At 42.6% G+C, this 27,282-nt stretch overlaps 1 protein-coding gene across 1 annotated transcript; it reads right to left on the bottom strand.

Annotated features, from left to right (window-relative positions):
- Positions 1 to 955: 955 nt before the first annotated feature.
- On the bottom strand, positions 956 to 12,124 carry rgs17 (regulator of G protein signaling 17). Its single transcript, XM_079559609.1, has 7 exons — positions 11,964 to 12,124; positions 10,863 to 10,970; positions 10,622 to 10,730; positions 8,698 to 8,828; positions 2,869 to 2,934; positions 2,559 to 2,790; positions 956 to 2,392 (listed from the first exon to the last, which is right to left on the bottom strand). Exons 3-7 carry the CDS (start codon positions 10,622 to 10,624, stop codon positions 2,204 to 2,206), a joined length of 621 nt encoding a protein of 206 aa, XP_079415735.1. The 5' UTR covers positions 10,625 to 10,730; positions 10,863 to 10,970; positions 11,964 to 12,124; the 3' UTR covers positions 956 to 2,203.
- Positions 12,125 to 27,282: the final 15,158 nt, after the last annotated feature.

The following is a 27,282-nucleotide window of genomic DNA, read 5'->3' as shown; positions in this document are numbered from 1 at the left end:
TGTAGTCCTTGTGTAGGTACTGTATTGCCAAAAGTTAAATTACCTTTTTATTTGTTTTTGTTTTTTACAAAATTATAATTGGTTACCATTAGGACCCAACACCTACTATTCTCCTATTCAAACAATACTTCTATACCAACACCGGTCAGAGATGGAGAGCTCGTATCGTAATGTTGGCAAAAATCTTAAAATCATATTTTTTATTTCCAACAGTTGACGAGAGGCTGCAAGTCAATTGGGGACGTGGGATGGGGGTCAAAAGTACTTTTCCGGCCATCTGAAATTACAATTTCTCAAACATACTTTAATATTGTGCAACATCTAATCTTTTTAAATGTAATTTTCTTGGCACATAAATTCCAGGTAGTCTTGAGAAGTGGCACTGTTTTAGACCAACTAAACTTTGGATTGGCAACCTATAAAATCAAAATAGCACATACTGCATTCATGCACTTTCTACTGCACATCCACAGGCCGAGAACAATGTTCACATCAAAAACTAAATGTCCTTTCAATACTAAATAGTTAATAGGACATCTGGCAAGACCCTTTTCTATATTTGTATACATATATTTTTAACTTTTTTCTGTTACATGTGTAACTGTACCATACACAGACACATCTATTATCATAGCATGCTGGCAAATTCAGATTTAAAACAATCCAGAGTGTGTGACAGCTGGCTGTGGGGTGAAGGGTTAGCATGGCTAGCACAAGCATGCTAACTGCTTGTCTACAACATGCTGAAACCCAGATTGCCTTGTACAATAAGGCTAACGTGTTACAACTACAAAACCTCTAAGCTAGTCTGTTAACTTAGCAATAAATTGTAGAATCTCCTCAGTAGCTCTACAAGGCTTCATGAAAGACCACTACTCTGTTTTTAGTCTGTGAGCTAAAAGACATTGCACCCAAAGTGGCCTGTCACATCTACGCATGGTCTCGTATGGACTTTGTGTTTGGCACCTGGTTAAGCTGACATGTCACAAATGACATCCATCATCAATAATTTCATACAGACAAGATCGCGAGTGTTAATACCCATTGATTTGCTGCAGATACTAAACCAACCTCACTTGTCTTTAGCCCAGTATAAATTAAATTGTAAAATGTAAACGCGTCTTCTCTACTGAACATGTTCAGAGGGATTGGGAATCAAAGTGGGAATGGCTCCTTCCAGTGGCACATGTGTTTGTTGGCCAGGGTGGCTCTATATGGCTGGAGGGGTGAAAGGTAAAGAATGGGAGGGCAGGATTTGTTGGACAAACTGTGGTTTCTTCTCACAAACTAGCAGCTCGTGTGCTGCCTTTCCTTGGGTCTAAAGGCATTTTCAAGTTCTTGAGTGTTAATAGTACATGTAGCTGCCCAACCACAACGCTAGCCCTTACTTTTCCAAGTAAGTATTCAAAACGGAAAAGTGTCTGGACGGACAAATAGATGGATGGACAGGTGGAAAGACATGGGCAGGTGCTGCTGCTGCTGCCTTGATAATAAAGGCTTTCAAATCTCACCCACTTCACAACAAGCTTAAGCTTAAATTGGCAGAAGTATGTTCCCTTCACAGAAAGTAAACAGCCAGACAGGTTGACTGTCCAAAACATCACAAACTCAACAGTTGCAGTCCATGGCTAATGTTGTTAAAAGACAGTAGAGAAAAACAGCTGCATGCAAAGCCAGTGCTTACTGGAGAAGCCCTAACTTCCACCATGAGTGAGGTGCTTTGACTACAAGAAAACTAAATAAAAAGGATAAAGCAAAGAAATAATGAGTGAGTAACATAACGATGTTAATACAGTATTACAGTACAAGAACAGTTGGCTTGTCCTTTTTGTGTCTCTTTCTATTTGTCTTAATGTCTTGCCCAGAGTTACTAACTACTGGCCTCTGGTTAGCCATGTCAAGCATATGCAGACAGGCAGGCAGGCCAGTCATCCACCACAAACTGTCTTCGCTACACAATCACTGGCAAGTATTATAGCCATCATTTGACCAATAATTAACCAGCTAAGGCCAACCTCCAGCATAGAGCTGGATATGAATTGCTTAAAAATATAAATAAAAAAAAAACAGCTATTTTGGATGTCATTCAGTCTCTTCACAAACCAGGTAAAGTGTTTTACTCAAAACCAACTTCTGGCACCATAGTAGCATTTGAAGTTTTAAGTAGTAGTATTGTTGGTATAGAATGGCAATAGAGGAGTGCTTAGGTGTCGAGGCAAGTGCGCCTCCTGTTGGCCAGGAGGTCTCTGTAAACCGAGGAGTTGAGGAACCGTGGGAAGGAGTCGCGGTGCATGAGGGTGTAGATCTGCAGCTGGGCCTCCTCATACATCAGGTTACTGGGCTCTGACAGACTCTGATTGATGCCTTCTCTGACCCGAGAGTCCAGGCTCACCTGAAAGACAGAACAAAGGGAACATCCGTGGCTTTTACATACAGAGAGAGAACATAAGGATCAATCTGAAATGCACATAGACATGGGTTTGTAATAATGGTAATGCAATGTCTGCTTCAAACAAATGGGTTTAAAAAATAAACTGCTTTAACAAAAATCCCTTTACCTCTTTGGGTGACAATATGGACACATAATCTTCATAAATGATCCGGGCCTTTTCTTCCACAACAGCAGGATTGGTTTCCTTCTTCAGCTCATCACAGGCTAACCAAAACAGCAGATTGTCCTCACTGTACTCTGAGCGCAGGAACTCTTGGAAAACCTCTCGGCCTTCTAGAGATCGAAGCAATAACTCAAAGCTCCGTGCCCACGACAGAACCTCGTCTAAACTGGGATGTCTGCAATTAAACAAATAGGACACAGGATACAACTATTTCAAGTTTTCTTTAAGACCAGAACATGTGGGAGGCACTTACTGTTCATCTCCAGCCTCAATAGGGTCCATTTTGCAGGTCTGACTCCTTTCAATCCTGTCCTCATTCCTGTGGAAATAAATGTCAATATGAGAACAATAGATATGCCAAGGTTCATGAGCTACTATCCTAAGCTAAACACTTAGGATCAAGATGCTCACTTATTCCGGCACACATCTCCATGCCAGAGGACACTGCCACCCTTCCCTGACTACTTTCACCTGCTCCCAGCCCCCCCACACCCACGTCTTCAGCCGACGCCATACGGACCTGTGAGGCAGTGCAGTTGTGACTCTGAGGTGGTAGTTTGCAACACTGGGGCACCTCAAGGCACTGTACTCTCGCCGTTTGTCTTCACAATCTACTTGTCGGACTTCAGATACAACTGTCATCTGCTGTCATCTGGGGACAACCTGGAGTACCGGTCGGTCATCATGGATTTTGTGGACTGGTGGACTGGTGTGAGCGCAACCACCTGTGCTTGAACACCAGTAAGACAAACTAAATGGTGATTGATTTCAAGAGGAGGACACTACCGCACACACTAGGGACAATCCAGGGGGGGGGGGCATTGGTGGACAGCTTCAAGTACCTGGGTGTTCATTTCGACAATAAACTGGACTGGTCCCACAACACCAACGCCCTGTACAAGAAGGGCCAAAGTCGCCACAACCTTCTGGGGAGACTCCATGTCTCCTGATGACACCAGGCCAATAGTTGCACAACTGCATTTGAGATATCAAATCCTGGATGACAGAAAACTTTCTTCAGCATAACCAAGACAAAACTGAGGTTTTAGTGATCGGCCCTGAGGCCCAGGAAGATAAACTTTTACCAAAACTACAGTTTAGGGCTGAAACAACTAAGTGGGGTCCTTCAAATGTTCTGAGCAGATTTCACCACTCTGTCCAGCGCCTTTTTGTCCAACACAGAGCAGCTGCTAAACCACACTAGCATGTTGTGCATCAAGATAATCTCTATGGAGTATGTGTAGAAGGAAAGCAGCAGAGGTCAGGGCAGATTGGCTCTGCTTAGAGTCCTTAAAAAGGACTGAGGAGTGATGAGACCCCAGCCTTACTGTCTGCGACCGGTTGGTGAGAAAGTCCTCCATCTGCATGTGCAGTGGATGATACCCAGGTTCTGCAGCTTTGAGACAAGATGGCTGGAGCCGAAATCCAGAAAGAGCATTCTTACATATGAGCCTGAATGCTCCAGGTGACAGGGAGTGGCATGAAGTGCGCTGTTAATGGCATCTGCTGTCGACCTGTTGGCGTCATATGCAAATTGTTGCTTGTCTATGTCTGGGGGAAGAGAACATTTCAGATGTTTCAGCACAAGCCTCTCAAAACACTTCATCACAGTGAAAGTAAGGGTCTATAGTCAATCAAACTATCACTGGATGTTTTCTCAAGAACAGGGACAAAGGCAGCAGGTCTGAAGCATGGAGGAACAGTGCAGGAAGACAGGGATTGGTCTGCACCGATCCTCACAGTACTCTCCCTGGAATCCTATCAGGTCCTGCTGTCTTCCTGGGGTTCACTTTGAAAACTCTCCCAACGTCCATTGTGGTCACAGTTAAAGGCAGATGATCCATGGGAAGAGGTGGTGCAGATGGTGGGGGCCCCGGTTTAAACTCGAAAAAGGATGTCAAGTTCCTCAGCGAGCCGACTGCTGTTGTTGCTGGCTGTGCTCTTGCACCCTTTGTAGTTGGTAAGCTGCTGTATGCCTTGCCAGACACACAGGGATCTCCCTGTCTAAAATGCCATTCAATGATGTCCTTGTAGGCTGCTTTTGCAGTTTTGATGCCTCACTTTAAGTAACTTGCGTGCAACCTCTGTGTCACTTTATCAATCGCCTGCACTATGACTGTAAACTTTGCAACGCCAATGTTGACATTATGATTTTTTATATTCTATAACTTAATTTATATTTTTATATTGAAGTTTTTTATTAATTGTTTATAAGATACCTCCATTTACTACTACTTGTTTACACATTGTCCTGTTCTTCTTGACTGCATTTCCCTGACAACATCTTATCTCTAATAATGTGCCACTAGAGACTCATAATGGGAAATACTAAAAAGACAATACAAATACATAAATTAATTAACAATGGTAATATGTTGTAAAGTAATTTAGTACACAACAATAGAAAATAGGTTATAGTGTAAGGAGATTTTTGTGCACAGAAAGAAAATCTCTTTTAAAAGTATGGCTCTGCATCAATTTCCTGGTTGTCAGCATGACCCTCTTGCCTCATATAATAAACAACTCCAGTCACAGTGCTTCATATTCAATGTTAACAACAAAGGCTCAGTTGAAGGCTTCATATAAACTATAACAAACGTACACGCAGTCACACATGCCTCACCACAATGCAATACACATGAAGCTGTCTATTTCTGTCGCAGCATGGATGATCTTTCCTTCCTCTGCCGGTCTCCTGTCAAAGTCCTCATTGTGCACCAGTAATGGGCTAAGCTAGCCCCAGCCCCCGGGCACCCTCACAATACAGCTAAATATACAAGCTGTTCTTCACAGCTGTTTTGCATGTGATGTGCGGATGGAAATAGAAAGCAACCAGACCAGATAAGGCAAATGAATGAGGATGGGTTAGCGGGTGAAGGGAGAGATTACCAGTAATGAGGAGGAGAAAACTGTCATCAATAATAACTTTTACAGCGCTACATTTCATACGCTGTTGTTCCATAAGAGTAAATTAGTCTTTATTTATCCATGTCTGCCAGACTAATGAAACATGCAGCCATGTGCATTTTGGGGCGGGCATATAATACAATACCAGGAACCAGGGTTTGAAGCTCAGACATACAAGTAGATAAAGTGAGACATTTTAGATTAAACAACTACTCGGAGCTTAATATACTTCAAGCCTTATCAAACACCTACGGTACATCCATGTTCCTGCGGACATGTGCAGTTGATGACACCTGGGCCATTAAGAAACTATAGCACGCACAATACTGTATTATAAAAGGAGTACGACACAGTACGTATGTTCCCATATTGATTTTTAAACAAATATTACAATAGTTAATGTTGGTAGAAAACTTAAGTATACAGGATTATTCCATGAGACAAATCTGCAGTTGTTTAGTGTTAGTGCAGAGTCAAAGACCACTCACTACACGTCCAGACCACAAGCTGCCACCACTTCAGATGAAGCAGCGTGAAAGAAGCCACCCATTCACCATTCACTGAGCAAAAACAATGTTTTCTTTCATTCCTCTCCCTCAAAAGCAGCCAAAGAGAGGCGGAGAAGCTGCAGGAGCACCACTGCCTTTGGTGTCTTGCTAAAGGGCAAAACTTGCACAAAGTATGAGAGCAATTCCTCATCCTCCTTAAACAAGCATTCAGGTTAGAATGCAAAATATTCTTAAAGACAGACTAGATTTTGATGAATCCACTTAGAATTGAAATGCATTATCTACACTAAAATGAACATCTACAACCTCAAAATCAATGTGTAAGTTTAAATGTTTGAATCGAAGTATTTAAGAGGTAGAGTGAGAAGCAGGAGCTGGACACCTTTGCCCAGGGTATGAGCATAAATCCTCTGGAATCCCTGCATGTTGTCACTGTCAGAGTGAGTCTCACTCCAGTCTTGTCTTTGGGAACAGTCACTGTATGTCTAAGTGAGACTCCACTGGGACACCTGCAGAATACAGCAGGATCCAACGAGTCTCTAGGTTCATTTTACAATAATGTAACGAATAGAGATGCACCAATCCAGCTCCGATACTGATACTTTACTTTATTTGTCTCCCTTGGGAGAAATTTGGTTCAGACAGGGTCTTTGCTACACATGTAGACACCACAAATACAATACACAAGAATACATGTATAGTTAACCAAAGACTCACATGAGCAGTGCATTTACTTTGTACACCCCCTGGGAACACACACCTACACGCACACACGCACACACGTGCACACACGCACACACGCCACACATGCCACACACGCACACACGCACACACGCACACACGCCACACACGCACACACGCACACACGCCACACACGCACGCACACGCGCACACACGCACACACGCACACACGCCACACACGCACACACGCACACACGCACACACGCCACACACGCCACACACGCCACACACGCACGCACACGCGCACACACGCACACACACACGCACACACGCACACACACGCACACACACACGCACACACACACACGCACGCACACGCGCACACACGTCACACACGCATGCACACGCGCACAAGCACACACGCACACACGCCACACACGCACACACACGCACACACACACGCGCACACACGCACACACACGCACGCACACGCGCACGCACACACACACGCACACGCGCACGCACACGCGCACACACGTCACACACGCACACACACGCACACGCGCACACACGTCACACACGCATGCACACGCGCACAAGCACACACGCACACACGCCACACACGCACGCACGCACACACGCACACACGCACACACGCACACACGCCACACACGCACACACGCACACACACGCACACACACGCACACACGCACACACGCACGCACACACGCACACACACGCATGCACACGCACACGCACACACGCACACACGCACACACACGCACGCACACGCACACGCACACACGCACGCACACACGTCACACACGCACACACACGCACACGCGCACACACGTCACACACGCATGCACACGCGCACAAGCACACACGCCACACACGCACGCACACGCACACACACGCACACACGCACACACGCACACACGCACACGCGCACGCACACACGCACAAACGCACGCACACACGCACACACGCACACACGCCACACACGCACGCACACACGCACACACGCCACACACGCACACACGCACACACGCACACACACACTTCTGGTCATTAAGCCGCATCATTGAAACAGGGATGAAAGAATATTTGTACCGGTTATAGAGGCACCCGGTATCATATATCAGCATCGGATCGGCGAATGCCTAATAAAGCAATTGCATACATTTCATGTCCCAGAAAATGTAATGAATAAACACAGATGTAATAATAAATAAAAATAATATATACAAATTATTATTATGATTATAATGATTATTATTGCTTACACTTGTATTGCACTTTACAAGCGTGTATTACCAAGTTTCTCAAAGCGCTACACTGTAGTCATTATTCATTCACTCTATACTCGGTGATGGTACGCTACTATTGTAGCCACACCTGCCCTTGGGGTAGACTGACGGAAGCGATGCTACCAGTCTGTGCCATCAACCCCTCCGACCACCACCACTCACTTACACTCTCATTCATTCTGGCCTACTGTACATGTTGTAGTGGTCGGGGAAACCGGAGTACCCAGAGGAAACGCAGACACGGGGAGAACATGCAAACTCCACACAAAAAGGCCCCGTCCGGCCGGGATTGAACCCGGGGTCTTCTCCCTGTGAAGCACGAGCTCTAACCGCTGTATCACTGTACGAACTAGGGATGCACAATTACTTTGAATCAAATCTAAATTTTAATGGTCACATTAACCAAACCACAAAGACTGAAATAACTTATGCAACGCAGTATAATGTCTTCTAAAAACAACAATACGTTTGATAAGGATATATCATGACTACAACTTTGTGTGCTAAGCATTATATTAAAAAGGCTTTTTATCAATTGTGAAGTAGCAAGCGAGTCACTTACACTAAAAGCGCCCTGTGAAAGTATTGGCACTTTTAGTATAATCTTGTGTTACAACAAGTTTCATCAGTAGAATGATGGGCTTCAGTATCATAATATTGGAGCAATGTTCCTACCAGAGACACTTGCAGCAGCCGCACCAGCAGAGGCAGCAGGTGTTGGGTCGTGGCTGTCCAGGGGCCTGGGCTGGGGCCTCGATGTGCGCCGCCTGCCTTTTTCTCATCTCCACTCCACTCACACTGCGGGGCTGAACACAAATTAATTATGTTGAAATTCATTGAAAACCTGAACATTTCACTGAATGTTTTGGTTAAAAATTAGCAAACCTAAACAGACATAGGGAAACTTGATTTTATCTGAGTTTCAACCACAATTTGCTTATTTATTCATTTAGGGGAAGAATAAAAGAAGATTGTGAGTGCTAAAAGTTGCAACACTGATTGGTGTGAGGGGGAGAGCACTCAAGCAGGACAGAGAGGATTCCCTTCCTTGTACGGTGTGAGGGGTTTTGGCAGGGGGCCAAGCCTTTCACTTGGCTTTGACAGACAGTGGACTATACACATGCATTTCAAGGGCTGCAAACACACACAAACAAAAAGCCTCTCTATGCATGACAGACATGAATGAAGAGACAACGGCACCACGAACAAACACATTTGTGAATCCACACACATGCATGTTGGCCTCATTATCCATCCACTTTTCAATAGTAATTAGTACTGAAAGTGCCAGTTGGAAAATATACACGTTTTAGGAGGATATCAATTTGAAAAGGAACAAAATCAACCAAAAAGATGTACAGTGCACACCAAATACACTATCATTTTGATGAAGGAAACACATAAATAAAAATCACTATGAGGTAAGAGAGTGATTTAGGAATTGCAAATGGACACTTATTACTTAGTACTTCCTAGTATATTAAACAATGTGTTATACGCTATAGCGCCCCATCAGTGCCTTATTACAAAAAAAATATGAATAAAAATGTTATTTACTACCTTTACACAACAGCTACAAATACTAGAAGCAGAACAAAATCTCACCAGGGGATGAGAGAACTGTTTACTACCAAACTAAAGGGAATATGGAAATCGAATATATAATAAGACTGAGCGTATTAGATGTAATTTGTCAGGGCCATGTCAATTAAAATAAGTATGCCGCTGTGATCTCCACTTAGTCACTGTGGGCATCGCTGCACATTTCACATCCTGGGGTTTCCTTGGCCGAAAGTGGAAGATAATTTACATTCAACTTGGCTGAGATAGTTTGAATTTAAAGTCACTTAAACATTACAAAGCACTTCAATTTGATAATTATGGAATAAACTGCCCTTTGGGATGGTGTAAATAAGCAAACACACTAGAACTCATTGTATCTTGTGTATTCTGCTAATAGCCAGGGCTATATAAGCTTTATGCACGTATCTCCCCAGGGACACAGAAAATGTGTAGCTTGTGAGCTAAAGTACCATGGACGACGTCTACTGTACTGTTATTGTAAACTCCAGCCGCTCTATCAGAGTTACGAAGTTTAGAGATCATTACACTCCTGGAGTGTAGTCCAGTACACTGAATGATTGCAATGGATTACACTGAACTAAGAAACGAAAGTAATAGCCTTACCTGTAAGTCGTCATTCATTATAAAAACATCCACACACATCCGTCCAACATACAGAGTTAAAGTGATAATCATACTTCTGCATGTGAAGCTTTTGTCATACAGCCTGATATGCAAATATTTTACAGAGAGCCAGGGTGGCTCTTCCTATTTTTGTGTCCAGCCAGTGGTTGCGAACAAACAGGTTTGGGAGAAATAAACAAAAGCTCTGTCCCAAATGTACAGATAAAGGCCGACCACTTAAACAAACAAATATGGACAAGAAATGGAAAGTAGACACGAAACCTAGCTGATGTTGTTGTTGTAAAAAAAAGATTGCATTTCTGAATAAAATCTGAATAGTAAAGTGTCTAAGTCTGAAGGTGCTTGATTAGGAAACATTTACATTACATCTCCCAATAAAATGTCAACTTACCATGAATTAGTAATTTACAAAAAACAGGTGAGACAAAGTCATGGCGTTGAGGTAACTTGTTGCTGGATCATAGTAGTCTAGCTGATGGGGTGACTGACAGCTGGACTGTCTGTTTGGCTCTGGAACTGGCTGCAAATTTAGCAATGAGGTTGGTTTGACCGAAGAGAAGACAGGTTACTGGTGTCACCATCCCTGACCCACTTCAGCAGAAAGAGACTCAAGATCTGGATTGAACTTTCACCATTTCTTTCTTCGTCAACTTGTTCCTGGACTCTCGCCGTTTCCTTCTAGACTTCCTTAAAAATTGGTGAATGTGTCATTTACAGATTGAGCAGTGAAAGCACAGCATCTGGAAGACAAGAAGAGCAATAGGTTTAGAACAAGAAGAGCTGTGGTATTATGTTTATTTATACTTAAACGGTATGCTTGCTCCATCCTACTATAGGACTTTCTATGGCAACTTCTAGACCAATGTGTAAAGTTAACTGATGAGATCTTTGTCAGTTAATGTGTCGGCTGAGACTAAGATGTGCAATGGAAACTGATGTTTTGGTGTAATTAGAACTCAATGAAATGATGCTTTATATATACACTTCTACATGTGTTCTATTTCAATTCCTGCACAGTGTATTAAAATGATAGCATTTTCTTAATGTATTATTATGATGACTACTACTACTACTACTACTACTACTACTACTACTACTACTACTACTACTACTACTACTAAAATCTTCTCTAATTGATTTATATGAAGTAGTCAAAATGGGAAAAAGTGCTTTAACTAATTCGTCACTTACACTATAGTTTAAACCCCCTCAAAGTGATACAGTGGCATCAAGCTCGTGCTCAGGGTGACTGGCTGAATCAGATGAATGAGGAAGTCTGTCAGAATGTAGTGGCATAACTCCAGTGACTCACGCCCAGGGGAGGCTGCAGACACATGATCATTGAGATCAGTGCGGCTCTCACGCACCGACCATCGGGAGAGGTTCGGTGGTGGACTTCAGTGTCGCAGCCTGAGTCTGGGGCCTCTGTGCAATAACGAGCTGCTGCTCGAACCCTCAGCCTCAGCTAGCCCACCCTGCAGCCCCTACAGATGGAGACAGCCGGTGGCGGCAGTGGGAGACACCCTCCTCCTTGCTGGGTCCACAGTGCTGGGTTCAGCGCTCACCGACACAGCTTCATTGCACACATAAACACCACCCACTTTGTTGTTGCTAGCTTAGCGGCCCCAGGTCCGCTATGTGAGGCAGCGGAGAGGAGGCGGTGGCAGAACAGCAGCTAGCGCCGTGCTAACGACAGCTAGCCTCCAGTGTGGACGCAAGAATTACTTTCTTACCCCTTTGCCGCGGCCTGTCAGTGTCCTAGGCTGATAGCTGGTGAAATGTGGAGGTCCGGTACTCCTTTAACGACATCGTATATTAAAATCCCGCAGTGAAATGTCCATCGTCGCTGTTTTTCTGCCATCCGCCCCACTTCAGCACCGATCACCGCCGAGCCCCTGGATGCTCTGCGCAGGCGCGCTGCCACCGCCGCTGCTCCGCGGCTGCGGTCTGCAAGATGCACTGAGGACGCTCAATACATGCACTGTTTTGTGTTACACAGCGGTAAACTGCAACCCAAACTACACATACGTCCCTTCGCTACCACAGAGAGCTTCTATCTTTGACTAGTGAAGAAGGTGAAACTGCCAAATAACTTCACTGTGACATAACTTTATTGGAACAGCCTACCTGTGTGAGCTGTGTGAGCTGTTGCAACAATGATTTGTAATACAAAACAAATGCGGTATTTTTTTTCAACTCTGGATGTTTAAACGAACACGGAACGGAGATCTGTACAAACACAGTCGATTTTCTTGCGGAGAAAGCAGAGATGCTGACGTTTTATTTCATTTTATTTTTTTTAACAAAGTCAGTCTGTGCAGAATGTGCAGTGTGCAAAATGAACATAAAACCAGAGCGCGATCCTCTTCATGAGCGCCGCTAACTACACTATTACCATATTCTCAAGCCATTGACGCAGGGGGGCACTAAAGCGCTGCTCTCTCTCGCTCACATCCAGCCAGAATGCCAATAACCGCAGTTTTCTTTTCTGAAAGTGCATGAGTCTTTATTTGGCCTCCATAAAACAAATTTAACTTGACCATGTTAATTGCAAAATATGTTTTTCCAAAAGCAACAGCTTGGTACATAATAGCCTGTGTGAGTGTAACCTTTTTAAATTACGGCCAAATAAATGTTGCTTGTTTTGACGATGCACTATGTACTTTAATATAACTTTATAATTCTTTTTATTGATGTGACGGCTTCAAAGATGTTTGAAAAGCAACTTTTGATGAAACCGATGGAAAAGCCCGGGCCATAAATAGACTAGTTCAAGATACCTCGAGCCACAGGTCTTGATGGTTTGTCAGTTATAGCTGAATCTTAATTACATTGAAAAAAAAAAAAACATTTACCCCAGATCCCACTTCTCTCTGATCCACCACCCCACAAACCACTAGCTATAACGACGAAAATAACAATTTCATTGTAATCGATATAATGGCCAATGATCTGATTTATTGGTATTTAGCTACTCATTCTTGTGAGTTTAATAAAGATCAGACCAAATTACTGTGACACATAACCTCTTTGTTCTTTTTACCCAGCCTAAACAAACATACAGTCTTATAGGCTACCTTACAAAAGCCCTGCCCTGAATGGAAACACACACTGATATGTGCCAAAAAGAGGAACTGCATTGTGCTCATGCCTGTTGAACGTGTAGGTCTATTCATGTGGAGGCCCCGCTATCATGTGATTCTCTTAGCTGCACAACTCATTGGATGGAGCAAAGATTCTGTAAGGGTTGATGCTGAAAAAGGTCACATGAGAGGAGCCCATGGAGGATTATTCATTCATGAGAGAGGGAAGATGAAAGACACCAAATGCAACAGCAGCAACTCACATAGGGTCCAACTATATGGTCCTTTTATCTTACAAGGTAATGGATCTTTTCCATCAAATCTTCACTATGTAAACACTTTTGATGTCACAAACATTTGTATGAGAGGAGCGACAAATGTACTGTGTGGACTCAACATTATTGATAAACAATAAAGATAAAAACAAATAATGAAGTTTATAAAGAAACCGTCCTCAGGCCTCAATACTTACTCGCATGCACCTTAGAGATTGGTAAATGATTTATAACCTCAGATATAAAAGCTTTTACAGACCCAACACACTAGACCCAACATGCTCTAAATCAGAAATGAATAATATTTTGTAAGGTCAGTTGTTATTTATAAATCATTGGTTGTCTGGATAACTCTGATTAGAAGCTATAGAAAGCGTTAAGAGGCTGTTATTTCTGCAAAAGGTGAATGCACAAAATATTGACTTAATTTTTCTTTTGTGGTGCCTAAATTTACGCACATGCCCAATTTTGTTTGAATAATTCTTGCACACTTTTCATACATCATATAAACTTTATTTTATTTCTTAAATATCACTATGTTTGTCTCCTATCTGTTATATTTAACTGAAATGTCTTATCCGGACAGCCAATGATTTATGAAGGAAAATCATGAACATTTACAGGGGTGCCCAAACTTACCGCTGTATTGTAAAATGAAGCACTTATTGAACACATTACTGTCAATGTAATGGTTGTATTATTGCAACAGATTCTGTAAAATGGCACTGAATATAGTGGTTAGCTGATCGTGTTGAATGTCCTAATTCTGAAGCATATGTCCTTAGATGAATGCATGCAACTCCAAACCCTCATGAAAAGACTCGGAACAACGGTGTGGCACTGTGGGTGCATTGTTGTGAAAGAAATCTGAAGTGATCCAAATCAAATTGTGCTTTTGTCAAACAATAGAGAAATGAGGTCATGAGGACATCCTGTTTCTTGAGTTTCTTCTTAAGATGAGATGATGAATATTAATAATGAGTACCCCAGATCCCAGTCAGTGTCAAGTGGTAAATTAAAGGGTCCAGATTTATTGCTCTTTTGTAGTTTTTGTGTATCTGGAAACCGAGTAAAGCGATTCACCGATAACATGCTAAATTATCTTTGCAATTGAAGTATAAACTGCATATACGTGAACAATGACTATAAAATGCATTTGACTTTAAGAATGTTTAAAATGAGATTAAGGATTAAGGCTTAACTTGCTGTTTAAATACCAAGTTATTAACTTGTGTTTTTGTTGTTTGTCCAGTATAATTCAGTGGGTGCCAAAATGACACGTTTTGCAAAGAGTAAATTCATGTATGGTTTGTTAGGGCAGGAAACAAGCCTGCGAAACCCACCCCATGGCGTGTGGAGGCAGGGAAGCAAACCGTTCGAGGTAGACTAAAAGTCCTTTATTGATATGGACATTTCCAACTCTTGTTTTTTATTTATTTTTTCTACACTCAAGAGTCAATAGACGCACTCACTTCCAAATATCAGCTACGTTCATGTGTGGTATTATTTGGTGACATGTTGAATTGGGGAAGAATGGCTAATCCACACATGCTTTTTCAAATGTTGCAGGCCATCAGCCTACCTGCTTTTTGGATCTACATTTGTCAGGCGGCGGCCAAGACCATTATAGTCAGGGGGAAAACTCAAAAACTGTGCTTAAAAACGGACCTACGGACATTACTTTCAGATTTTTGGCAACATTTTTATTAATTCAAGGGTGCCGATTTAAGAAATCAATGTTGCCAAGCTCAGTTCATGGTCAAATCAAATTTTACCATATTGCTGGGTTGCATGTGACATCACAGCGCTCTGAGGGCCTATATTATTATATAGAGGTACAATTATTTTGTATTTGAGGACATTTTTGGTCCTGTACAGAGAGATCATGGACCCAGAGACTGATATTAATGATCATTTTTGTAATTCATAAATGTTCTTTTTAGATACAACTCAAAAGTGTACAGTAGGAGCCCATATGATGAAATAATCAGGGTCAGATTGAACCTTTAGTTGTGTTGCTTTGTGATCATTGACATTGACTTTATCATCCAAATCTATGTACGTGGCACAGCAGTTAGTGCTTGTGCGTCACGGCAAGAAGGTCCCGGGTTCGTTTCCCACCTGAACAGGGCCTTTCTGTGTGGAGTTTGCATGTTCTCCTCATGTCTCCGTAGGTTACCTCCGGGTACATCGGTTTCCTCAGCCACTAAAAACATGTACAATAGATTCCCCTCTTGGGGTGGGACTCCCCTGAAAAAGGTTCTTAGTGGGACTTTCCTGGTTAAATAAAGGTCAAATAAACATTCAAATCACACAATTACCTTGATGGAGAAAACGTTATATCTTTAAATGGTCATGTGTGGCCTAATGTGCTTGACTGCTGAACATGCATTGTATGTGTGGCTCAAGAAGAAGAGGTGATGTTGTATTTTTGATTCTCTGTATAGGCTTTAGATGTGGTATAATTGACAATGAATCTTCATAAACTTATTGGACATCTTTTGAGAAGTCAAAAGGAGGTTCTCCTTCAAATCACTAAACGATCCCAAACTGTTCTGTATCTTCCTTGGCCATGCAGCTCAGAATAACAGAAGCTGCATTGCAGTCCATTTGATGACATGTTCAACAGCGAACTCATGCCTTGGCCCTTGAGCAACGATGACAGAAAACTCATGAGGAGATTTTAAATCACATAGCCGCATCGATTTTATCCCAAAAGTTTCACGTATGCCTGCGCCATAGAGCATTTACTTTTTTCCTGTGTGGTAAGAAAAGAAAAGTTGGTATCAGCTCTACAATCTGATTGTGGCTTCAGGACTTTACTGTGAATCTTCTTCAAAAAAGATATCAAGGCCTATAGAGATTATCTAGAGGAAATATTCTGCTTGTGTTCTCTGACTCCTGATGGATATCTTACACAAAGAAAGCAAACTAACAATAAAACTGAGTCTGGGAATAGGAGCTGGGAACATTAAAAATGTTATGCCTTTGTCACACGAAGGATCTTTTGGTTTCAAAGATTCATAAAGAAGCAAAACAGCACAATTTAGAAGAAGATAGGTGAAAATGTCAACAAAATAGACACAAGCTAGAGACCATAATGCAACGTCTCAGAGGCATGGCAACGCCCAAAAACAGTTTACCATGCCATGAGGAGGCCAATAAAAAGATATAGCTTGGATTTTATAGCTTCTCGTAAAGACCAACATTCAGGAATATGAGCAAATCTTTACAGTCAAGCTTAATAGAGTCATTTGGACTACAGTAGATGAAGTAATATTGTGGACACATTAGAGGTTGTAGGTTTTAGGCTATAATATCATATTCAGTATTGTATTGGTTATGAGAATGTGTAAGAATTTTGCTGGATACCTCAAGGATGATTCATTGAAAGTCATGCAATGGAATCTCAGTCTGTTTTTTTAGACATATAATCACACCTGTTCTTGTTTGGATAAAGTGGAGGTTTTGTCTGGAGGTCGGGGAGTACCCGGAGGAAACCTCCGGTGCACCGCCTTCTGGGTGTGACGCTGTTTCAGAGCGTGGTGTCCTGCACTCGGAGCTCCCCCCTCCTTTTTCATCCTCCTGCGCAGCTTACTCCGCTCCACAACAGTCTTTCACCATCTTCTGGGAAGAGCGTAGCCAACAAATATAATCCGTCTTATTCTCCAATGAATGAACATTTGTCAGAACAATAGGGATAGAAGATTTGAGTGGCTTAGCTGCGAGAAAAATATGTTTTGCTTGTCGTCAACTGAAGAATGCCTGTGCCGAATGCAGTCACTATACAACAAAGTTTACATTGGATCAACTCCCACGTACTCTGACCTATATATACTGTAAATCACATATTAAAATAAATTTTTCACTGGACCTGAATGTTCAGCCACAAGTTGGAGAGTTTAGGGGGGCAAAATCCTATAAAGAGGAGGAAAGATGGAAGATGGAAAGAATGTGAGAAAATAATATTTTTGCATAAAAAAAGGTAGCTGTTGCCCCGACCATGTGACCGTGATTTGCTACTGATGTGCGCATTGTGTTGCAATACCAATAGACCCTTACCCGTATGGCATTCGGGCCTAATAATTAAGCTATAAATATAAATGTTAAACATGTATTGCTTAATTTTGTGTGCTTAAAGAAGTATTTTAATTGGGGAACTGTTGCGGGCACTAAAAGTGCACCTGTGAGCTATGAATACCTCTGTGGTTTTGGTGACAAAAGATGATACAGGGAGGCCAAAGGTATGGAAATCCTAAATTAATTGTGAATTGCCTTGTCTTGCTCAAGTATCTGAAATCCCAGCTTTACCTTGAAGCATCTTGCAAGAAAATCTATCTGCAGGGAGATGCCAAGCTGTCATCTTTCATAGTTATCACCCAAATGTCAAAATCTATTTCCATTCAGTGGCATCCATGGCACGCATGCTCTGTCACACTGCAAATCTCCATCTCTCTGGTTCAAGTCTACTTAAAGGGTTTTATTTGTCATTGTCCAATAGTACAATGAAATTGCGTGGATCAGATGTTCGGGTTAGTCCTGAGCCGCTGCAACTCTGTGCACCGCCATTGAATTTATTAATTAATTGATCCCCATTGTTCAGAAAATGGGATTAGGATTTCATCCTAGTGTACATTAGGCGAGCCTGGAAAGGAAGAAAACTGAAATATCATGAGTGCTTTTCAGAACTGTTGTGAAAGAAGAGAATCAATATGCAATAATCACTGGAATTCCACCTGTGCGCTTTGGTCAGACCACCCAGATTGCCTCCGTTCAGTGTAATTTAAGAGTCAATTTCATTTTCTCTCTCCCTCTCTTACCCTGCATATTATCAACGCTGGACATTTGGCTGGCACTTTATTCCCAAATCTCAAGCGTAATTTGCCTTATGCCCCCAGTGAGCCAGACAGCTACAAGTCACATTAATTGGTTAAAGCTACACTGTCTCCCCTCGGGTCAGCCTGTTCAGGTGTGAGGTGGTTCATTACATGCTCAAAAGGGCTAGCCTTTCAAAACCCTGAGAATTCAGGTCATGAATTAAATCCGCACATCTAAAGCCAATCACTGCATTAAAGTTGTGTTTGATACAAAGGGAAATGGAAAAACCATTTGGAAACAATTGCGTTGCTTAAGAAATCCTAATCTGTCTGTCTGTCTGTCTGTCTGTCTGTCTGTCTGTCTGTCTGTCTGTCTGTCTGTCTCTGTCTGTCTGTCCTTGCGCCGGTTTTAGGGTTTTTAATCGTAATTGGACCGAGATGGGTAAAATCGGAAACTTACTGCTGCCCAGACAGCTCTTCTTTTGAACAGAAATGTGAAGCATCTGGCTGGCCAGGCAAGTTTAGATCTTATATGCTTTTCCATTTTTCCTCCACACATGATGTGTGTTCTTTCCAAACAATTCAACTTTGGTTTCATCAGTCCACAGAACATTTTGGAGCATCCAAGTGCTCTTTTGCAAACTTTAAACGTGCAACAATGTTTTTTTAGACAGCAATGGCTTCCTCCCATGAACCCATTCTTGTTCAATGTTTTACGTATTGTAGTGTCAACAGAGATGTCAGCATGTGCCAGTAATTTCTGTAAGTCTTTAGCTGACACTCTATGTTTTTTTCCACCTCACTGAGTATTATGCGCTGTGCCCTTTGAGTCATCTTTACAGGACAGCCACTCCTTGGAAGTGAAGCAACAGTGAAGCCAAACTGTCTCCATTTATAGACAGATTTTTTCTAACCATGGATTTATGAACATCAAGACTTTTAGAGATGGTTCTGTAACCTTTTCCAGCTTTGTACAAATCAACAATTCTTGATCGTAGGTCTTCAGACAGCTCTTTTGAGTGAGGCATGGTGCACAAGATGGAGAGGGCACATGTGCAGTAAGCTTTTGTGGAATGTAAACAGTGAAAATGAAACTGATTCAAGGATTTATGATCTACAGAAGAGATGAGGAGGTGAGTTTATTCTTCAGACGTAACGGGACTAAAGCAGAAAAACCTGTCAGTGACTTTTACTGTCAGTCCAAAAACACAGACTGACTCGGCCGTGTTTTTCTACTTGTCACCTGTGGCTCGCAGACTGCAGTGGAGCAAAGAGGAGTGGAGTAAAACCATCATAGGTACATGAGTAAAACTCATTGTGTAGATTATGGCAAACAGACACCACTCTGGCGCTGTGATGTCATCGTTTTAGTAAAAGTTGCGGAGACGTCGTAAGCGTTGCGTAAACGGCGTTTTGAGATCTTTCCACTCTGGGAGCTAGTTTGGAAAATGTTCGTTTACAGACCCCCAAAACGCCGGGCTCGTAGGGACGATACACTGGATTGATAAAATATCTTTGCGTTTGGCATGGACAAGGCCTTAGTGTGTGTTTTTCAGTGGGGCCACACCTCAGTGACTGGACTTCAGGTTGGCTCACAGCTGACTCTAAATGTCTGCATAAACTTGTCAAATTAGCTCTTGGAGAATCCTTTGCCAGGAGGTTCACTCACTTATTCCTATGAATGTTTATGTTATGGCCAAAAACAATATGATAGCATGTAATTGTTTGGGTGGTATTAGTTTAAGCAGACACCGTTTACTCATTCTTGTGATTTTAGTAAAGATCCACATTTTATGACCAATTTATACAGAAATGTGAGAAATTCCAAAATGTTCACATAATTTTTTTCCTCCCACTGCACCTGGCCCAGTAGAAGGCAACCTGTGGCAAAGCCCAGCCAAACAGGAAGCGGGAGAGTAGAGAGGGCAAACAGGGGAAGGAGAGGCATTTTTATACTACTTGGTGCTGCCATCTGCTGACTACTAGGGCATACGACTTCAACCCACTACATATAGTTCTAAGGTTTTTACACCTCACTTGCAAATGTACTGGTAACAGGCCATAGTCTCCTTCCAAAGTTTAATGGGGCAAGAAAAGAATAATAAATCCCACTGATACAGCAATACTATATTTTGAGAACCACTACTCAAACATGAGGAACTGTGTGGAATATGTATTAAACTACTGTGACCTGTTTGTTCCTTCAATATTGGCCCAATCAACGCAGTCAACAGAACATGCAATTGCTTGCCATGACTCTTGTCCCCGTTTCCTTGGAAACACATGTCACGCCAACCATCGCTCTGACAGAATAGATCAAATCAATAAATGAATACCCCTGACCTGCTCTGACTTAACCAATTCTTCTTACAAATTAGCCTTCTCAGCTCCTATTCTTCCTGTTCCTTCCAGACCTACAGCTGCTCTGACTGCCCTGAATGAATTTTAAACTAAAGAAGAAATACTGCACTGAGCACTTGCAGACAAAATAAGCCATTTAGAAGCAAGCGCTCAACAATGCTTAGTGTAGTTCTCCAAATTGATTCTTACACATTCCCCCAGCTTTGCCACTTTCGTTTGGCTGACCATAGGGATTTTGCTAAATAAAAGTGCAGGAACACTGTGTGAGGTTGTTCTTCCACATTTAACTCAAACTCAACAAGAGCTTGAGCATATTTTATAAAAATCCATATTCAGCATTTGGACTTGGCCCACTTCTTCTCTGCTTTTTGCTTCCCAGTAAACCCAGTAAATCGGTCCACCGTTCTGTCTGCAAATACAGTGTCTCATGTGTTGACGTTGGGTCTGTATTTCTACAGGTTTAGGACAAACACAATAATAAAAGCAGCACACGATTTTTTATCCTGTTTTGGCAGGAGTTCAATCAATTGATAACTGCTTTGTTGTCATTTAAAAACAGCATTACACCTGTACATAGTATGTTGTGAAAGTGCATAACAATGGTACAGATCCCATTAATAACCCTCTGTGTAAACATGGCACATCAAGAGTATATCGCTGTTCCAGGCACAAAATACACTCTCTTTTAAAGGATAATCTATAATATATTTGCTGAACAAAAATCATGAACCTTTCTTGAACATTTAATCAAAGCTCCACCTTTAGGGGTTCAGTTAACGTGCGATGCTATTTGACTAATCAGTGAACTGAATCCATCAAATGAATATTTCAACCATCCTCAACGGCACTAGTGTGGCATTTAAATGCAGTGGAGACATTCACACATTTGAAAGATGGTTTTACCTCCTGGACCCGGCTTATTAACGAGCCAGGCTGATGTTGGGTCATTAGCTTCCTGCAGACAGGATGAGTGCGACATGCGACTGCTTTGGACAGTAGCAGAGTGCTTATGCATCAGTCCTTGGGCTTTTTCATACTTGATATTAATCCCTGTGTTTTGGCAAGCACACAGCATCTTGTAGTAAAGTATATAATATGAATGCTGTAAAATGATGGATTTTACAGCATCCCCCCCCCCCACACACACACACACACACACACACATCCTATGATTATTCCATCATCTTGAAGTGGGGTGTAATTGGTGAATGGTAATTACCATAATGACCAGGCATGTGATTTTTCTACCAGTCGATCACTGTCGAGGCTTTTTTTTTTAATCACCATCTTGCTATTGATTTACTGAAATATCATGCAAGAGCCACTCCCGGCCTCCCTCTCAATATCACTTTTACTTACAGGCTACGTTGGTGCAAAGGTGCGTGAAAAGCATTCCTAGTCAGTAATTACAAAGACTAATTAGAACCAAGGGGAAGTCGCTCCATCTGCCCACTCTGAGGCAGAGGAGGACCGTTCTTTCCTCACTGACTGACTGGGGATCTCTTGGGACAGTGGGCACGAAGTAGGAGCACATCATCCGCAGCTGTCACCAAGGCCGCCTCTGTACCAGTCACAACTCCCCGTGCTCCTAACAAACTAATTAATTGTAGCCCTTGATGTTTTTCGCACTGTGACGACATTGAGGAGGCACAAATCATGCCTCGAAGCCAGCCGCGGTCCCTGGGAACAAGTTTTCACAAGGGTCCAATCATTCAACATATATAGACTAGATCTCCTCTGGTGAGTGTGTTGTGTCACCTCTAAGTTCACAGAAACCAAAGACACCTCCATAAAGATGCCACACAGCATAATATTTAGATAACAGTTACAGAAGGTGATGAACTTTTTAATAAGACTTTTTCTTGGTGAGTACATATATTGCTACAAGTGTAAACATACATTTTGACTGTATATTCATACTAAACAACAGAAACATGTATATGTGAATACACTCAGCAATAAGTCCCCCCACCCACACCCTCCCTCGCTCCAGGACCTAGACCACCTCAGATTCATTTCTGATACCCATAGCATTGCTATGTCCAGGAAATCCAGGAGCCACTTTTGTCAGTTCACCTGTCATGGGGTCTTCCATCTGCAGGCGAGAAGGCGTTTTGCAGCTGTAAGACCAGCCAGCAATATTCGTTGCTCTGGGAATGTGAGTTTCAAAGTGGAACCATCATTAAGAAGCAACATTTCTAGCAAGCGTGGTATTGGTTTAGACACTATTTGATCTTCCAAAAAGAATTAGAATTTGAGCATTCCCATACTAGATGGATGTAGATGTATGTAGAGTATGGGGTGTAAAATAACAAGTCTTATGTATAAAGTTAAAATGAACTACCTGATGATTTGAGTTTCTTGAAGAGAGTAGTATATTTTGAAAGATCATTTTCCAGTCTAGTTTTGAGCAGTGTGTTTAGTGATTAGAGGATCGACTGGTGCATGAATGAGAGTGCGAATGGGTGAGTGGTTCTTTGATGTGAAGCACTCTGACTGCCTAAAGCAGGTAGAAAGACGCTATATGAATGTGACCATTTACCATTTTAGAGTTACGCTTCACTTTTTCTGGTTGGTTAGTCTACATTCATGGTGAACTAAAATATCAAAATACTACTGCTAGATAAGTCCGTTTTTCCATATTTACTTAAATTAGAGTTTAAGTCCGGCCGCACACGGTTAATGGAGTTGTTTTGTTGATAAAAAGGGGATTTTAGATAGGCTATCTCATTTAGTTCTTGGTGATAGATTAGTACAAAATGTATATATATTTATTGAAAACATTTTAAACAACATATGGATCAGATTGTAGGTAAGAAAGTAAATTATGTGTGCTTTATTGAGCAGTTCTTGGTAGTGATTACGACGATACAGGTAAGGCTGCAACGACGCGTCGACGTCGTCGACGTCGTCGATTACGTAAATACGTCGACGCCGTTTTTGTGCGTCGACGCGTCGCTTGTTTACATTTCACTTCCAGCGTGACTGCGCGTAATGCAAACGCTGCGACCGACGGGGGAAAAGCATGGCAAAAGTCGTCAAAAGTGTGGGAGTATTTCCAGAAACAGCCTAATAATGTTGTTGTTTGCACACTGTGTCGAGCGGAAATGTCGTATCACAGCAGCACAACTAACCTGGCTAACGCCAGACTGCTGTGTGCGCTCCAATCACTTCGAACTGCAATATCACTTGTGATTTTAGTCTGGCGTTACAGCACAACGGCTATGAACGAACATGTGAAACGAAAACACCCGCGGCCGCAAGGGCCCCGCATCTCAGTCAAACTACGGTGTTGTTTCACTGATTAATCAACGCGTTGTTACGGGGACAGGCTCTGACAGCGCGCACTCACTCTCCGCCTACTTTGCCGCATATAAAACCAAAACGGAGCAGTCTGCAAGTGGATGAGCAGGAGAGACCGACCGCCTTCCCCGTCTCTCCCAACACGCGAGTAGGCTACTTCTCCGCTCGTGCCCCGCTCGGCCGTCTGTCTCCCGGTTCTCGCTTCGCCTCATGCTGCCCTCATGCGCGGCTGCATCACGTCCCCGTGTCCCGGCGCTGTTCTCATGTTTTCTCTGCGCGGACTCGGGGCATCGGCCACACACTCATTTAAACTCTCTTCTTGTTGTGTCTAGCGGAGAATCAGGACAGTAGTTTGATGATAGACGAGAGTAAAGCCGTGTCCGTGGCCGTTTTGTCTTAAAGAGGAGTTGAATCCACACGGTTCTCACGAGCACAGTAACTTACAGTAACTCTGGTTCTCTGAATGTGCACAGTCTGTAACGGGTTGGGCGACTCACAGGCTAATTCTCAGTGGTCAGACAGAAATAACCGTCAGGTGCAGGTTTAAGTTAGTTTTAAATCAGCGGTTCCCAAACTGTGGGTCAGGGCCAGAAGTGAGAGAATGGGACCATTTGCCATTTACTATTTTAAAAAGTGAGGAAAATAGACTAGTAGTAAATAAATATATAAAAGCCATGCCATTTGGACACATCAATGTTTTTTTCTTCATTTTAAATGAAAAAATAATCGGTAACATGAAAAATAATCGCTAGATTAATCGAAAAAATAATCGATAGATTAATCGATTAATCGAAAAAATAATCGATAGATTAATCGATAGAAAAATAATCGTTAGTTGCAGCCTTAGATACAGGACTACTGGAGTGAATCAGTGTAACACAACTGTTACCATGGAAACCACCAGAGTCACACAGACAGTCAGCAGGAAATCCTTTGTGGAATAATTATTTGTAAAGTGCTTTTCACATGACACAAGTCTCCCAAAGTGCTGCACACAGTGTAGATTTACTTCATTCCCTACAGTGATGGTAAGTACGTATGCAGCCCCTGTGTCCCCTGGAGTAGACGGAGAGAAGCGCGACTGCACACATCTGTGACCACCACCTTTCAACCGTCTTAGCCAATCTGTAAACGACTGTAACATCTCAGGTCAAAGCGAGTCTGTAGAGGAACAAATTATGTTTAGCACTTCTACTGAGTCAGAGCATTGCAGATGAAGTACTTTGAGATGAAACAATACCATTAAGCTCACTGTGGACAGTTCCTGCAACTTCAAGGAGTCGTCAGAGTCATACTTAATGTACTGGATAGATGGATGAGATACTCTGTGGCTGTTTAGTCTGGCTGTACTGAATCATCTGTGTTGTGTGCCATCAACGTAGCTTTTTGTCCAGAGCTTAAACAAATTACATGACCCCTTTACATAGCCCAAAAGAGTTGGCCGATGTTTACATTCTCCACACAGCACAGAAGTAACAATGAGGATGTACAGAATATGTATGTACTTTTAAACTGTCACCTATGACAGTACATCTTTATATGGTTATATCAAATCACAGCCCATTACAAGTCTCTATACCCACTCCAGTTTGACAGTCAGCCGGCCTCCTCACTCTGCTGAAAGATGCAGGAGACAATATGTGATGGCTGATCACTGGTCATCCCTGTGCTCGAATGCTCCGCTGCTCCATCTCCAGTCTGTCAGGCTTTGTTTTTCTACATTCTCTCTGGACCATGGACCACTGTCGTGTCTCCTATTAAAAATACAACCACTTCTGCCCTTTGTATTTGTGCCCTTTTGTATTTCATGCACTTCCAGGGACCTTTGTCTCATACTTGTCATTCAGGCTGTGTGTAATGATGGCTTGTCATAGAATTGAAAGACAGCACATGGAAATTATGATTTCTGTACAGTTACTGAATCTGAGATTCCACTTCTTCTAACCCTGCACAGCTTTACTGTATATATTTTTTTTTAACGTTCATTCAAATGTTTTATTCAGCTACAGTGTAAATAAAAAGACAGCTTTCATCAACGATACGAAGAACCTTTAGTATATAGTACATTACAAAGTATAAAAGAAGGGTCCGGCTTGAAACATCACATCATGTAATCATGACAACATGTGATCACAATCAACATTCTGGGAGAGTCTGGGATTGTCCTTTTGGGTTCACTTGTATAATTGTTCACTCTTGGATCCTGCACACATTGGCCCTCATTTATCAAACTTGCGTACGGTAAAATCAGACCGTATGTGGGGTTTACGAAAAATTTCCGCCTGTTTTGGCATTTATCAATCTGAGCGCACCGTACACTCGGTGTAGGGTGCGCTCAGATCCTACACCAAGTCAGGAGGTGGTGCACATGATACACCAATTTTAACTAAACACTAAACAGCGCTGGAAAACACTTTTTAGCAGCATGAATTGCATTGCCACATCGCATAAAATCCACATCAATGATTTAAACATGAAACAAGGCTACAGCGTTAATGTTTATGGGCAGATTTGATTCAATGTTGCGCTGCATCGACATGCTCCTCCACGGCACGGGCCGAGCTCAGAGGCTCAGCCCGGACCAGAGACACTAGAACCTGGACTGCGGGCCATAGAGACACTCATGGTGTTTTTTACATATTTTCTTTTTAAACAAAAACACATGCCGCTGCAGTCGGGACACCGGGACTCACCTGGGTCTTCGAGAGGCCCTGCTCCACGCTCTGGCTGGTTTGAGCGTCAAGTCTGTGGACCGTATTCCGTGGCGCGAGCAACCCGGGTGTCAAAGAAATCCTTCGACAGCACCACAGCTTTCTTCGGTCCGGACGGGTTCGTAAGGTCCGGGAGTGGCGCGCGCAGGGTCTGCTGATCGCGCGCTCTCCTCTCCTCAGGGGGAAGCTCGTCCCGTCGTCGGGCTGTCTTCGGTCCGGACGGGTTCTTTAGGTTCCGGTTGGCTGTGAGCTCTCCGCGCACCTGTTCCCTCCCGGAGGAAATCTCTGCTCAGGCCAAAAGACGCGCAGTTCTGCCCCGGCTCCAGCGCTGAGTCCGCGGAGCTGACAGATTTTCGCTGGTCCAGTTCATGATCCAGAGTTTGCTCGGACTGCAGCGTTACATCCACGCTTTCGTCTTTTTACTACACTTTTTTTTAATGTGTTTTAATTTTATACCCTTTTTTATATAGGCAATTTAGGCCTACAGCGTATTTAATAAACG

Source organism: Gobius niger, assembly GCF_951799975.1.
Source record: "Gobius niger genome assembly, chromosome: 7".
Classification (NCBI taxonomy): domain Eukaryota; kingdom Metazoa; phylum Chordata; class Actinopteri; order Gobiiformes; family Gobiidae; genus Gobius; species Gobius niger.
This window is presented reverse-complemented; position numbering and strand designations above follow the sequence as displayed.

What these genes read in the sequence shown, in the direction of transcription:
- rgs17 (XM_079559609.1), bottom strand. An exon ending in GGCTGCTGCAAGTGTCTCTG is followed by an intron (nt 2,935 to 8,697) that starts GTAGGAACATTG and finishes TTATTTCCACAG; the next exon opens with GAATGAGGACAGGATTGAAA. An exon ending in ATTGAGGCTGGAGATGAACA is followed by an intron (nt 2,791 to 2,868) that starts GTAAGTGCCTCC and finishes GTTTAATTGCAG; the next exon opens with ACATCCCAGTTTAGACGAGG.